Raw genomic sequence first — 16,750 nt, 5'->3', positions numbered from 1 at the left:
ATGTTCAGATGTTCCGATACTCAGATGTTCAGATGTTCCGATACTCAGATGTTCAGATACTCAGATGTTCCGATACTCAATGTTCCGATACTCAATGTTCCGATGTTCCAATACTCAGATGTTCAGATGTTCAGATGTTCCAATGTTTCAATGTTCCGATGTTCAGATGTTCTGATGTTCAGATGTTCCGATGTTCAGATGTTTGCTTCTCTCTTCTATAATCCAGTAGTGTTTTTTTCTCTCTCCAGTGTCTCCCTGCTCTGGCTTCCACATCCATCAGTAAGTTGTCCTTCACCATCCTGGAGGGCCACATCAATCCCATGGCCCCAGACTTCTGCCGCTTCAAGCAGCACTACTGTCTGTGCTGGGGCCTGCTGGTGGAGGTGCTGTTGGGGCTGGAGAGTCTTCTGAGGCAGTATGCTGTCCCCATGGCCAGGGTCAACGGAGAGAGCCTGGTACAGCTGGCACAGGTGGGTGGGGGGTGACTGTGTGTGTGAGAGAGAGAGAGAGGCTGGTACAGCTGGCACAGGTGGGTGGGGGGTGACTGTGTGTGTGAGAGAGAGAGAGAGGCTGGTACAGCTGGCACAGGTGGGTGGGGGGTGACTGTGTGTGTGAGAGAGAGAGAGAGGCTGGTACAGCTGGCACAGGTGGGTGGGGGGTGACTGTGTGTGTGTGAGAGAGAGAGAGAGCCTGGTACAGCTGGCACAGGTGGGTGGGGGGTGACTGTGTGTGTGAGAGAGAGAGAGAGGCTGGTACAGCTGGCACAGGTGGGTGGGGGGTGACTGTGTGTGTGAGAGAGAGAGAGAGGCGGCGCTGGCCGGTGGGGGGGGGGACGGGGGAGGGGGGGCCTGGCGCGGCACAGGTGGGTGGGGGGTGACTGTGTGTGTGAGAGAGAGAGAGAGGCTGGTACAGCTGGCACAGGTGGGTGGGGGGTGACTGTGTGTGTGAGAGAGAGAGAGAGGCTGGTACAGCTGGCACAGGTGGGTGGGGGGTGACTGTGTGTGTGAGAGAGAGAGAGAGGCTGGTACAGCTGGCACAGGTGGGTGGGGGGTGACTGTGTGTGTGAGAGAGAGAGAGAGGCTGGTACAGCTGGCACAGGTGGGTGGGGGGTGACTGTGTGTGTGAGAGAGAGAGAGAGGCTGGTACAGCTGGCACAGGTGGGTGGGGGGTGACTGTGTGTGTGAGAGAGAGAGAGAGGCTGGTACAGCTGGCACAGGTGGGTGGGGGGTGACTGTGTGTGTGAGAGAGAGAGAGAGGCTGGTACAGCTGGCACAGGTGGGTGGGGGGTGACTGTGTGTGTGAGAGAGAGAGAGAGGCTGGTACAGCTGGCACAGGTGGGTGGGGGGTGACTGTGTGTGTGAGAGAGAGAGAGAGGCTGGTACAGCTGGCACAGGTGGGTGGGGGGTGACTGTGTGTGAGAGAGATGCACGAGATCGAACTTCGCTCAACTTTACTCGTTTTCCCCTTTACAGCGTTTCCAACGTTACAGCGTTTCCGACGTTACAGCGTTCCCCAACGTTACAGCGTTCCCGACATTACAGCGTTTCCCGACGTTACAGCGTTTCCGACGTTACAGCGTTTCCCGACGTTACAGCGTTTCCCGACGTAACAGCGTTTCCCGACGTTACAGCGTTTCCCGACGTTACAGCGTTTCCCGACGTTACAGCGTTTCCGACGTTACAGCGTTTTCGACGTTTTCTTCTACTGTGGGAGTTGTGATGGAAATCAACACAATATGAACCAATCTGACTACTTAAGACTTAGTCTAGTTTATAAATTCACAGACTAAGTCTTAAGTAGTCAGATTGGTTTATAAATTCATAAGTTTATAAATTCACAATCTGACTACGATAAAACGTAGTCTGTGAATTTGCAGAGCTCGTTTTGAGATCAAAACACAAGGGCAGCCGTTTGTACACGTGTTCATATTCTTCACTAGTTAATTAAGCCCTGCGTGTTGTTTTCAAAAGTCTCATGGAATATAGGTCCTACATTGAACACCACACATTGGCTGCTACTGTGGGCTGAATGATAGAACAGCTATTTCCGTGTTAAAATATTATGGGATGGTTTTTCTACCATTGGTTTTGATCGTAGACCTCTCTGGTAGTACTACGTTATGATCAAATAGCCACAGTGACCAACATGGCCACTGTTATAACTGTAACTTAAAGCGGGTACAGCCTCAGTGTTCACAGTAAAACTGGAACTTAAAGCCTCAGTGTTCACAGTAAAACTGTAACTTAAAGCAGGTACAGCCTCAGTGTTCACAGTAAAACTGTAACTTAAAGCAGGTACAGCCTCAGTGTTCACTGTAAAACTGTAACTGAAAGCAGGTACAGCCTCAGTGTTCACTGTAAAACTGTAACTGAAAGCAGGTACAGCCTCAGTGTTCACTGTAAAACTAACTTAAAGCAGGTACAGCCTCAGTGTTCACAGTTAAACTAACTTAAAGCAGGTACAGCCTCAGTGTTCACAGTAAAACTGAACTTAAAGCAGGTACAGCCTCAGTGTTCACAGTAAAACTGAACTTAAAGCGGGTACAGCCTCAGTGTTCACTGTAAAACTGTAACTGAAAGCAGGTACAGCCTCAGTGTTCACTGTAAAACTGTAACTGAAAGCAGGTACAGCCTCAGTGTTCACAGTAAAACTAACTTAAAGCAGGTACAGCCTCAGTGTTCACAGTTAAACTAACTTAAAGCGGGTACAGCCTCAGTGTTCACAGTTAAACTAACTTAAAGCAGGTACAGCCTCAGTGTTCACAGTAAAACTGTAACTTAAAGCAGGTACACCCTCAGTGTTCACAGTAAAACACGTGCCAGAATTTGCACTGAATTTTCCCAACGTTCAGGTTTGCCGCACAGCGGAAGGTACATTGTTTCTATCCCATTACGGATCACCGTCCCTGTTCTTCTCCAGAGCGGGGATCTGGACTGGGCCGTAGGAAGAGGAGGCGTTAGCTCGTTGGAGCGTCTCCTCTCGGCGATGGAGAACAGAGAGGAGGTTTGGGACCTGGTGTACCGACCAGGGCAGCGCTACCGGGGAGAGGGAGGCGCGGAGGCTGCCGCGGTACGGATCCAGAGCTGCTGGAGGCGCCACCGGGCCCGTAACGCCTACCTGCGCCACCGACACAGGAAGTGGGCGGCTGGGACCATCGCTATCTCCTGGCTGATGCACGCTCAACTGGGCCGCGTCAGGAAGAGACTGCAGGAGAGCAGGAGGACACACCTGGATAACTACCGCATCAGGGGCCAGGTCTGTCCGTCCGTCCGTCCGTCTGTCTGTCATACCTAGATGCTCTCCCAGTCATACACCTCTGTGACTGAGCAGAGAATCCTCTGTACCCTTGATAGTCTGACATCTCAATTAAACGTCTGTTTTGATGTAACAGCACTATGTGCCTTCAGATACTCTGTCTGTGTCTCTGTCTGTGTTTCTGTCTGTGTCTCTGTCTGTGTCTCTGTCTCTGTCTGTGTCTCTGTCTGTGTCTCTGTGTCTGTGTCTCTGTCTGTGTCTCTGTCTGTGTTTCTGTGTCTGTGTCTCTGTCTGTGTCTCTGTGTCTGTGTCTCTGTGTCTGTGTCTCTGTCTGTGTCTCTGTCTGTGTCTCTGTCTGTGTCTCTGTGTCTGTGTCTCTGTCTGTGTCTCTGTCTGTGTCTCTGTCTGTGTCTCTGTGTCTGTGTCTCTGTCTGTGTCTCTGTGTCTGTGTCTCTGTCTGTGTCTCTGTCTGTGTCTCTGTGTCTGTGTCTCTGTCTGTGTCTCTGTCTCTGTCTGTGTCTCTGTCTGTGTCTGTGTCTCTGTGTCTGTGTCTGTGTCTCTGTCTGTGTTTCTGTGTCTGTGTCTCTGTCTGTGTCTCTGTGTCTGTGTCTCTGTGTCTGTGTCTCTGTCTGTGTCTCTGTCTGTGTCTCTGTCTGTGTCTCTGTGTCTGTGTCTCTGTCTGTGTCTCTGTCTGTGTCTCTGTCTGTGTCTCTGTCTGTGTCTCTGTGTCTGTGTCTCTGTCTGTGTCTCTGTGTCTGTGTCTCTGTCTGTGTCTCTGTCTGTGTCTCTGTGTCTGTGTCTCTGTCTGTGTCTCTGTCTGTGTCTCTGTGTCTGTGTCTCTGTCTGTGTCTCTGTCTGTGTCTCTGTCTGTGTTTCTGTCTGTGTCTGTGTCTCTGTCTGTGTCTCTGTCTGTGTCTCTGTGTCTGTGTCTCTGTCTGTGTCTGTGTCTCTGTGTCTCTGTTTCTATGTTTACGTGAAAATGCCTGGGTTCGCCGGGGAATCTCTCATTGGGTAGGTATCTCTCCCTCAGATCTGACCGATTTGGATTCTCGTGGTCAGTCATGTACTCAGCCTCTGTCTGTCTGTCTGTCTGTCTGTCTGTCTGTCTGTCTGTCTGTCTGTCTGTCTGTCTGTCTGTCTGTCTGTCTGTCTGTCTGTCTGTCTGCGTCTGTCTGTCGCGCGCCAGGACAGTCGCATCACTGATCTATGTTCCTCTTGTCCTCCTCTAGTATCTGTCAGCCAACTGGAAACACATCCAGGCTTCCAGAAGGACCATCATACACATCCCATCATTAGGTAGGTCTCTCCCTCACACAGACACATCCCATCATTAGGTAGGTCTCTCCCTCACACAGACACATCCCATCATTAGGTAGGTCTCTCCCTCACACAGACACATGCCATCATTAGGTAGGTCTCTCCCTCACACAGACACATCCCATCATTAGGTAGGTCTCTCCCTCACACAGACACATCCCATCATTAGGTAGGTCTCTCCCCCACACAGACACATCCCATCATTAGGTAGGTCTCTCCCTCACACAGACACATCCCATCATTAGGTAGGTCTCTCCCTCACACAGACACATCCCATCATTAGGTAGGTCTCTCCCTCACACAGACACATCCCATCATTAGGTAGGTCTCTCCCTCACACAGACACATCCCATCATTAGGTAGGTCTCTCCCTCACACAGACACATCCCATCATTAGGTAGGTCTCTCCCTCACACAGACACATCCCATCATTAGGTAGGTCTCTCCCTCACACAGACACATCCCATCATTAGGTAGGTCTCTCCCCCACACAGACACATCCCATCATTAGGTAGGTCTCCCTCACACAGACACATCCCATCATTAGGTAGGTCTCTCCCTCACACAGACACATCCCATCATTAGGTAGGTCTCTCCCCCACATCCCATCATTAGGTAGGTCTCTCTCCCTCACAGACACATCCCATCATTAGGTAGGTCTCTCACACAGACACATCCCATCATTAGGTAGGTCTCTCCCTCACACAGACACATCCCATCATTAGGTAGGTCTCTCCCTCACATCCCATCATTAGGTAGGTCTCTCTCCCTCACAGACACATCCCATCATTAGGTAGGTCTCTCACACAGACACATCCCATCATTAGGTAGGTCTCTCCCTCACATCCCAACATTAGGTAGGTCTCTCCCTCACAGACACATCCCATCATTAGGTAGGTCTCTCCCTCACAGACACATCCCATCATTAGGTAGGTCTCTCCCTCACAGACACATCCCATCATTAGGTAGGTCTCTCCCTCACAGACACATCCCATCATTAGGTAGGTCTCTCCCTCACAGACACATCCCATCATTAGGTAGGTCTCTCCCTCACACAGACACATCCCATCATTAGGTAGGTCTCTCCCTCACACAGACACATCCCATCATTAGGTAGGTCTCTCTCTCACAGACACATCCCATCATTAGGTAGGTCTCTCTCACACACAGACACATCCCATCATTAGGTAGGTCTCTCCCCCACACAGACACATCCCATCATTAGGTAGGTCTCTCTCACAGACACATCCCATCATTAGGTAGGTCTCTCCCTCACATCCCATTTTAGGTAGGTCTCTCTAACACAGACACATCCCATCATTAGGTAGGTCTCTCCCACACAGACACATCCCATCATTAGGTAGGTCTCTCCCTCACACAGACACATCCCATCATTAGGTAGGTATCTCCCTCACAGACACATCCCATCATTAGGTAGGTCTCTCCCTCACACAGACACATCCCATCAATTGGTAGGTCTCTCCCTCACAGACACATCCCATCATTAGGTAGGTCTCTCCCTCACAGACACATCCCATCATTAGGTAGGTCTCTCCCTCACAGACACATCCCATCATTAGGTAGGTCTCTCCCTCACATCCCATCATTAGGTAGGTCTCTCCCTCACACAGACACATCCCATCATTAGGTAGGTCTCTCCCTCACACAGACACATCCCATCATTAGGTAGGTCTCTCCCTCACACAGACACATGCCATCATTAGGTAGGTCTCTCCCTCACACAGACACATCCCATCATTAGGTAGGTCTCTCCCTCACACAGACACATCCCATCATTAGGTAGGTCTCTCCCCCACACAGACACATCCCATCATTAGGTAGGTCTCTCCCTCACACAGACACATCCCATCATTAGGTAGGTCTCTCGCTCACACAGACACATCCCATCATTAGGTAGGTCTCTCCCTCACACAGACACATCCCATCATTAGGTAGGTCTCTCCCTCACACAGACACATGCCATCATTAGGTAGGTCTCTCCCTCACACAGACACATCCCATCATTAGGTAGGTCTCCCTCACACAGACACATCCCATCATTAGGTAGGTCTCTCCCTCACACAGACACATCCCATCATTAGGTAGGTCTCTCCCTCACACAGACACATCCCATCATTAGGTAGGTCTCTCCCTCACACAGACACATCCCATCATTAGGTAGGTCTCTCCCCCACACAGACACATCCCATCATTAGGTAGGTCTCTCCCCCACACAGACACATCCCATCATTAGGTAGGTCTCTCCCTCACACAGACACATCCCATCATTAGGTAGGTCTCTCCCTCACACAGACACATCCCATCATTAGGTAGGTCTCTCCCTCACACAGACACATCCCATCATTAGGTAGGTCTCTCCCTCACACAGACACATCCCATCATTAGGTAGGTCTCTCTCTCACAGACACATCCCATCATTAGGTAGGTCTCTCCCTCACATCCCATCATTAGGTAGGTCTCTCTAACACAGACACATCCCATCATTAGGTAGGTCTCTCCCACACAGACACATCCCATCATTAGGTAGGTCTCTCTCCCTCACAGACACATCCCATCATTAGGTAGGTCTCTCCCTCACAGACACATCCCATCATTAGGTAGGTCTCTCTCCCTCACACAGACACATCCCATCATTAGGTAGGTCTCTCCCTCACAGACACATCCCATCATTAGGTAGGTCTCCCTCACAGACACATCCCATCATTAGGTAGGTCTCTCCCTCACAGACACATCCCATCATTAGGTAGGTCTCTCCCTCACAGACACATCCCATCATTAGGTAGGTCTCTCTCACAGACACATCCCATCATTAGGTAGGTCTCTCCCTCACATCCCATTTTAGGTAGGTCTCTCTAACACAGACACATCCCATCATTAGGTAGGTCTCTCCCTCACAGACACATCCCATCATTAGGTAGGTCTCTCCCTCACACAGACACATCCCATCATTAGGTAGGTATCTCCCTCACAGACACATCCCATCATTAGGTAGGTCTCTCCCTCACACAGACACATCCCATCAATTGGTAGGTCTCTCCCTCACAGACACATCCCATCATTAGGTAGGTCTCTCCCTCACACAGACACATCCCATCATTAGGTAGGTCTCTCTCACACAGACACATCCCATCATTAGGTAGGTCTCTCCCTCACACAGACACATCCCATCATTAGGTAGGTCTCTCCCTCACAGACACATCCCATCATTAGGTAGGTCTCTCCCTCACACAGACACATCCCATCATTAGGTAGGTCTCTCCCTCACAGACACATCCCATCATTAGGTAGGTCTCTCCCTCACACAGACACATCCCATCATTAGGTAGGTCTCTCCCTCACACAGACACATCCCATCATTAAGTAGGTCTCTCTCCCTCACACAGACACATCCCATCATTAGGTAGGTCTCTCCCTCACACAGACACATCCCATCATTAGGTAGGTCTCTCCCTCACACAGACACATCCCATCATTAGGTAGGTCTCTCCCCCACACAGACACATCCCATCATTAGGTAGGTCTCTCCCTCACACAGACACATCCCATCATTAGGTAGGTCTCTCCCTCACACAGACACATCCCATCATTAGGTAGGTCTCTCCCCCACATCCCATCATTAGGTAGGTCTCTCCCCACACAGACACATCCCATCATTAGGTAGGTCTCTCCCTCACACAGACACATCCCATCATTAGGTAGGTCTCGCTCACACAGACACATCCCATCATTAGGTAGGTTTCTCCCTCACAGACACATCCCATCATTAGGTAGGTCTCTCCCTCACACAGACACATCCCATCATTAGGTAGGTCTCTCCCTCACACAGACACATCCCATCATTAGGTAGGTCTCCCTCACACAGACACATCCCATCATTAGGTAGGTCTCTCCCCCACACAGACACATCCCAGCATTAGGTAGGTCTCTCCCTCACAGACACATCCCATCATTAGGTAGGTCTCTCCCCCACACAGACACATCCCATCATTAGGTAGGTCTCTCCCTCACAGACACATCCCATCATTAGGTAGGTCTCTCGCTCACACAGACACATCCCATCATTAGGTAGGTCTCTCCCTCACAGACACATCCCATCATTAGGTAGGTCTCCCTCACACAGACACATCCCATCATTAGGTAGGTCTCTCCCTCACAGACACATCCCATCATTAGGTAGGTCTCTCGCTCACACAGACACATCCCATCATTAGGTAGGTCTCTCCCTCACACAGACACATCCCATCATTAGGTAGGTCTCTCCCTCACACAGACACATCCCATCATTAGGTAGGTCTCTCCCTCACACAGACACATCCCATCATTAGGTAGGTCTCTCCCTCACAGACACATCCCATCATTAGGTAGGTCTCTCCCTCACACAGACACATCCCATCATTAGGTAGGTCTCTCCCTCACACAGACACATCCCATCATTAGGTAGGTCTCTCCCTCACACAGACACATCCCATCATTAGGTAGGTCTCTCCCTCACACAGACACATCCCATCATTAGGTAGGTCTCTCCCCCACACAGACACATCCCATCATTAGGTAGGTCTCTCCCCCACACAGACACATCCCATCATTAGGTAGGTCTCTCCCTCACACAGACACATCCCATCATTAGGTAGGTCTCTCCCTCACACAGACACATCCCATCATTAGGTAGGTCTCTCCCTCACACAGACACATCCCATCATTAGGTAGGTCTCTCCCTCACACAGACACATCCCATCATTAGGTAGGTCTCTCTCTCACAGACACATCCCATCATTAGGTAGGTCTCTCCCTCACATCCCATCATTAGGTAGGTCTCTCTAACACAGACACATCCCATCATTAGGTAGGTCTCTCCCACACAGACACATCCCATCATTAGGTAGGTCTCTCTCCCTCACAGACACATCCCATCATTAGGTAGGTCTCTCCCTCACAGACACATCCCATCATTAGGTAGGTCTCTCTCCCTCACACAGACACATCCCATCATTAGGTAGGTCTCTCCCACACAGACACATCCCATCATTAGGTAGGTCTCCCTCACAGACACATCCCATCATTAGGTAGGTCTCTCCCTCACAGACACATCCCATCATTAGGTAGGTCTCTCCCTCACAGACACATCCCATCATTAGGTAGGTCTCTCCCCCTCACAGACACATCCCATCATTAGGTAGGTCTCTCCCTCACACAGACACATCCCATCATTAGGTAGGTCTCCCTCACACAGACACATCCCATCATTAGGTAGGTCTCTCCCTCACACAGACACATCCCATCATTAGGTAGGTCTCTCTAACACAGACACATCCCATCATTAGGTAGGTCTCTCCCTCACAGACACATCCCATCATTAGGTAGGTCTCTCCCTCACAGACACATCCCATCATTAGGTAGGTCTCTCCCTCACAGACACATCCCATCATTAGGTAGGTCTCTCCCTCACAGACACATCCCATCATTAGGTAGGTTTCTCCCTCACAGACACATCCCATCATTAGGTAGGTCTCTCCCTCACAGACACATCCCATCATTAGGTAGGTTTCTCCCTCACAGACACATCCCATCATTAGGTAGGTCTCTCCCTCACAGACACATCCCATCATTAGGTAGGTCTCCCTCACAGACACATCCCATCATTAGGTAGGTCTCTCCCTCACAGACACATCCCATCATTAGGTAGGTCTCTCCCCCTCACAGACACATCCCATCATTAGGTAGGTCTCTCTCCCTCACACAGACACATCCCATCATTAGGTAGGTCTCTCCCTCACACAGACACATCCCATCATTAGGTAGGTCTCTCTAACACAGACACATCCCATCATTAGGTAGGTCTCTCCCTCACAGACACATCCCATCATTAGGTAGGTCTCTCCCTCACAGACACATCCCATCATTAGGTAGGTCTCTCCCTCACAGACACATCCCATCATTAGGTAGGTCTCTCCCTCACAGACACATCCCATCATTAGGTAGGTCTCTCCCTCACAGACACATCCCATCATTAGGTAGGTCTCTCCCTCACAGACACATCCCATCATTAGGTAGGTCTCTCCCTCACACAGACACATCCCATCATTAGGTAGGTCTCTCTCTCACAGACACATCCCATCATTAGGTAGGTCTCTCTCACACACAGACACATCCCATCATTAGGTAGGTCTCTCCCCCACACAGACACATCCCATCATTAGGTAGGTCTCTCTCACAGACACATCCCATCATTAGGTAGGTCTCTCCCTCACATCCCATTTTAGGTAGGTCTCTCTAACACAGACACATCCCATCATTAGGTAGGTCTCTCCCACACAGACACATCCCATCATTAGGTAGGTCTCTCCCTCACACAGACACATCCCATCATTAGGTAGGTATCTCCCTCACAGACACATCCCATCATTAGGTAGGTCTCTCCCTCACACAGACACATCCCATCAATTGGTAGGTCTCTCCCTCACAGACACATCCCATCATTAGGTAGGTCTCTCCCTCACACAGACACATCCCATCATTAGGTAGGTCTCTCTCACACAGACACATCCCATCATTAGGTAGGTCTCTCCCTCACAGACACATCCCATCATTAGGTAGGTCTCCCTCACACAGACACATCCCATCATTAGGTAGGTCTCTCCCTCACACAGACACATCCCATCATTAGGTAGGTCTCTCCCCCACACAGACACATCCCATCATTAGGTAGGTCTCTCCCTCACACAGACACATCCCATCATTAGGTAGGTCTCTCTCTCACACAGACACATCCCATCATTAGGTAGGTCTCTCCCTCACACAGACACATCCCATCATTAGGTAGGTCTCTCCCTCACAGACACATCCCATCATTAGGTAGGTCTCTCCCTCACATCCCATCATTAGGTAGGTCTCTCCCTCACACAGACACATCCCATCATTAGGTAGGTCTCTCCCTCACACAGACACATGCCATCATTAGGTGACACATCCCATCATTAGGTCGGTCTCTCCCTCACACAGACACATCCCATCATTAGGTAGGTCTCTCCCTCACAGACACATCCCATCATTAGGTAGGTCTCTCCCTCACAGACACATCCCATCATTAGGTAGGTCTCTCCCTCACAGACACATCCCATCATTAGGTAGGTCTCTCCCTCACAGACACATCCCATCATTAGGTAGGTCTCTCCCTCACACAGACACATCCCATCATTAGGTAGGTCTCTCCCTCACACAGACACATCCCATCATTAGGTAGGTCTCCCTCACACAGACACATCCCATCATTAGGTAGGTCTCTCGCTCACACAGACACATCCCATCATTAGGTAGGTCTCTCCCTCACAGACACATCCCATCATTAGGTAGGTCTCTCCCTCACAGACACATCCCATCATTAGGTAGGTCTCTCCCTCACATCCCATTTAGGTAGGTCTCTCTACACAGACACATCCCATCATTAGGTAGGTCTCTCCCTCACAGACACATCCCATCATTAGGTAGGTCTCTCCCTCACACAGACACATCCCATCATTAGGTAGGTCTCTCCCTCACAGACACATCCCATCATTAGGTAGGTCTCTCCCTCACACAGACACATCCCATCATTAGGTAGGTCTCTCCCTCACACAGACACATCCCATCATTAGGTAGGTCTCTCCCTCACACAGACACATCCCATCATTAGGTAGGTCTCTCTCACACAGACACATCCCATCATTAGGTAGGTCTCTCCCTCACACAGACACATCCCATCATTAGGTAGGTCTCTCCCTCACAGACACATCCCATCATTAGGTAGGTCTCTCCCTCACACAGACACATCCCATCATTAGGTAGGTCTCTCCCTCACACAGACACATCCCATCATTAGGTAGGTCTCTCCCTCACACAGACACATCCCATCATTAGGTAGGTCTCTCCCTCACACAGACACATCCCATCATTAGGTAGGTCTCTCCCTCACACAGACACATCCCATCATTAGGTAGGTCTCTCCCTCACACAGACACATCCCATCATTAGGTAGGTCTCTCCCTCACACAGACACATCCCATCATTAGGTAGGTCTCTCCCTCACACAGACACATCCCATCATTAGGTAGGTCTCTCCCTCACACAGACACATCCCATCATTAGGTAGGTCTCTCCCTCACACAGACACATCCCATCATTAGGTAGGTCTCTCCCCCACATCCCATCATTAGGTAGGTCTCTCCCCACACAGACACATCCCATCATTAGGTAGGTCTCTCCCTCACACAGACACATCCCATCATTAGGTAGGTCTCTCTCACACAGACACATCCCATCATTAGGTAGGTCTCTCCCTCACAGACACATCCCATCATTAGGTAGGTCTCTCCCTCACACAGACACATCCCATCATTAGGTAGGTCTCTCCCTCACACAGACACATCCCATCATTAGGTAGGTCTCTCCCTCACAGACACATCCCATCATTAGGTAGGTCTCTCCCTCACACAGACACATCCCATCATTAGGTAGGTCTCTCCCTCACAGACACATCCCATCATTAGGTAGGTCTCTCCTCACACAGACACATCCCATCATTAGGTAGGTCTCTCCCTCACAGACACATCCCATCATTAGGTAGGTCTCTCCCTCACAGACACATCCCATCATTAGGTAGGTCTCTCCTCACACAGACACATCCCATCATTAGGTAGGTCTCTCCCTCACAGACACATCCCATCATTAGGTAGGTCTCTCCCTCACACAGACACATCCCATCATTAGGTAGGTCTCTCCCTCACACAGACACATCCCATCATTAGGTAGGTCTCTCCCTCACACAGACACATCCCATCATTAGGTAGGTCTCTCCCTCACACAGACACATCCCATCATTAGGTAGGTCTCTCCCTCACAGACACATCCCATCATTAGGTAGGTCTCTCCCTCACACAGACACATCCCATCATTAGGTAGGTCTCTCCCTCACACAGACACATCCCATCATTAGGTAGGTCTCTCCCTCACACAGACACATCCCATCATTAGGTAGGTCTCTCCCTCACACAGACACATCCCATCATTAGGTAGGTCTCTCCCTCACACAGACACATCCCATCATTAGGTAGGTCTCTCCCTCACAGACACATCCCATCATTAGGTAGGTCTCTCCCTCACACAGACACATCCCATCATTAGGTAGGTCTCTCCCTCACACAGACACATCCCATCATTAGGTAGGTCTCTCCCTCACACAGACACATCCCATCATTAGGTAGGTCTCTCCCTCACACAGACACATCCCATCATTAGGTAGGTCTCTCCTCACACAGACACATCCCATCATTAGGTAGGTCTCTCCCTCACATCCCATCATTAGGTAGGTCTCTCCCTCACACAGACACATCCCATCATTAGGTAGGTCTCTCCCCCACACAGACACATCCCATCATTAGGTAGGTCTCTCCCTACACAGACACATCCCATCATTAGGTAGGTCTCTCCCTCACACAGACACATCCCATCATTAGGTAGGTCTCTCCCTCACACAGACACATCCCATCATTAGGTAGGTCTCTCCCTCACAGACACATCCCATCATTAGGTAGGTCTCTCCCTCACAGACACATCCCATCATTAGGTAGGTCTCTCCCTCACAGACACATCCCATCATTAGGTAGGTCTCTCCCTCACAGACACATCCCATCATTAGGTAGGTCTCTCCCTCACACAGACACATCCCATCATTAGGTAGGTCTCTCCCTCACACAGACACATCCCATCATTAGGTAGGTCTCTCCTCACACAGACACATCCCATCATTAGGTAGGTCTCTCCCTCACACAGACACATCCCATCATTAGGTAGGTCTCTCCCTCACAGACACATCCCATCATTAGGTAGGTCTCTCCCTCACAGACACATCCCATCATTAGGTAGGTCTCTCCCTCACAGACACATCCCATCATTAGGTAGGTCTCTCCCTCACAGACACATCCCATCATTAGGTAGGTCTCTCCCTCACAGACACATCCCATCATTAGGTAGGTCTCTCCCTCACAGACACATCCCATCATTAGGTAGGTCTCTCCCTCACAGACACATCCCATCATTAGGTAGGTCTCTCCCTCACAGACACATCCCATCATTAGGTAGGTCTCTCCCTCACAGACACATCCCATCATTAGGTAGGTCTCTCCCTCACAGACACATCCCATCATTAGGTAGGTCTCTCCCTCACACAGACACATCCCATCATTAGGTAGGTCTCTCCCTCACAGACACATCCCATCATTAGGTAGGTCTCTCCCTCACACAGACACATCCCATCATTAGGTAGGTCTCTCCTCACACAGACACATCCCATCATTAGGTAGGTCTCTCCCTCACAGACACATCCCATCATTAGGTAGGTCTCTCCCTCACAGACACATCCCATCATTAGGTAGGTCTCTCCCTCACAGACACATCCCATCATTAGGTAGGTCTCTCCCTCACAGACACATCCCATCATTAGGTAGGTCTCTCCCTCACAGACACATCCCATCATTAGGTAGGTCTCTCCCTCACAGACACATCCCATCATTAGGTAGGTCTCTCCCTCACACAGACACATCCCATCATTAGGTAGGTCTCTCCCTCACAGACACATCCCATCATTAGGTAGGTCTCTCCCTCACACAGACACATCCCATCATTAGGTAGGTCTCTCCCTCACACAGACACATCCCATCATTAGGTAGGTCTCTCCCTCACAGACACATCCCATCATTAGGTAGGTCTCTCCCTCACAGACACATCCCATCATTAGGTAGGTCTCTCCCTCACAGACACATCCCATCATTAGGTAGGTCTCTCCCTCACAGACACATCCCATCATTAGGTAGGTCTCTCCCTCACACAGACACATCCCATCATTAGGTAGGTCTCTCCTCACACAGACACATCCCATCATTAGGTAGGTCTCTCCCTCACAGACACATCCCATCATTAGGTAGGTCTCTCCCTCACAGACACATCCCATCATTAGGTAGGTCTCTCCCTCACACAGACACATCCCATCATTAGGTAGGTCTCTCTCACACAGACACATCCCATCATTAGGTAGGTCTCTCCCTCACACAGACACATCCCATCATTAGGTAGGTCTCTCCCTCACACAGACACATCCCATCATTAGGTAGGTCTCTCCCTCACAGACACATCCCATCATTAGGTAGGTCTCTCCCTCACACAGACACATCCCATCATTAGGTAGGTCTCTCCCTCACAGACACATCCCATCATTAGGTAGGTCTCTCCCTCACACAGACACATCCCATCATTAGGTAGGTCTCTCTCACACAGACACATCCCATCATTAGGTAGGTCTCTCCCTCACAGACACATCCCATCATTAGGTAGGTCTCTCCCTCACACAGACACATCCCATCATTAGGTAGGTCTCTCCCTCACACAGACACATCCCATCATTAGGTAGGTCTCTCCCTCACAGACACATCCCATCATTAGGTAGGTCTCTCCCTCACACAGACACATCCCATCATTAGGTAGGTCTCTCCCTCACACAGACACATCCCATCATTAGGTAGGTCTCTCTCACACAGACACATCCCATCATTAGGTAGGTCTCTCCCTCACACAGACACATCCCATCATTAGGTAGGTCTCTCCCTCACAGACACATCCCATCATTAGGTAGGTCTCTCCCTCACAGACACATCCCATCATTAGGTAGGTCTCTCCTCACACAGACACATCCCATCATTAGGTAGGTCTCTCCCTCACACAGACACATCCCATCATTAGGTAGGTCTCTCCCTCACAGACACATCCCATCATTAGGTAGGTCTCTCCCTCACAGACACATCCCATCATTAGGTAGGTCTCTCCCTCACAGACACATCCCATCATTAGGTAGGTCTCTCCCTCACACAGACACATCCCATCATTAGGTAGGTCTCTCCCTCACAGACACATCCCATCATTAGGTAGGTCTCTCCCTCACACAGACACATCCCATCATTAGGTAGGTCTCTCCCTCACACAGACACATCCCATCATTAGGTAGGTCTCTCCCTCACAGACACATCCCATCATTAGGTAGGTCTCCCCTCACAGACACATCCCATCATTAGGTAGGTCTCTCCCTCACAGACACATCCCATCATTAGGTAGGTCTCTCCCTCACACAGACACA

At 50.1% G+C, this 16,750-nt stretch overlaps 1 protein-coding gene across 1 annotated transcript in view; it reads left to right on the top strand.

Annotated features, from left to right (window-relative positions):
• iqch (IQ motif containing H) overlaps positions 1–16,750 on the top strand; it is a 188,260-nt gene that overhangs the window by 45,347 nt on the left and 126,163 nt on the right. The window contains exons 9-11 of the mRNA XM_045706147.2: positions 249–470; positions 2,920–3,255; positions 4,485–4,551. Coding sequence (XP_045562103.2) covers positions 249–470; positions 2,920–3,255; positions 4,485–4,551 — 625 coding nt within the window. The remainder of the gene's footprint in view (positions 1–248; positions 471–2,919; positions 3,256–4,484; positions 4,552–16,750) is intronic.

Source organism: Salmo salar, chromosome 23 (assembly GCF_965601325.2).
Source record: "Salmo salar chromosome 23, fSalSal1, whole genome shotgun sequence".
Taxonomy (NCBI): Eukaryota; Metazoa; Chordata; class Actinopteri; order Salmoniformes; family Salmonidae; genus Salmo; species Salmo salar.
This window is presented reverse-complemented; position numbering and strand designations above follow the sequence as displayed.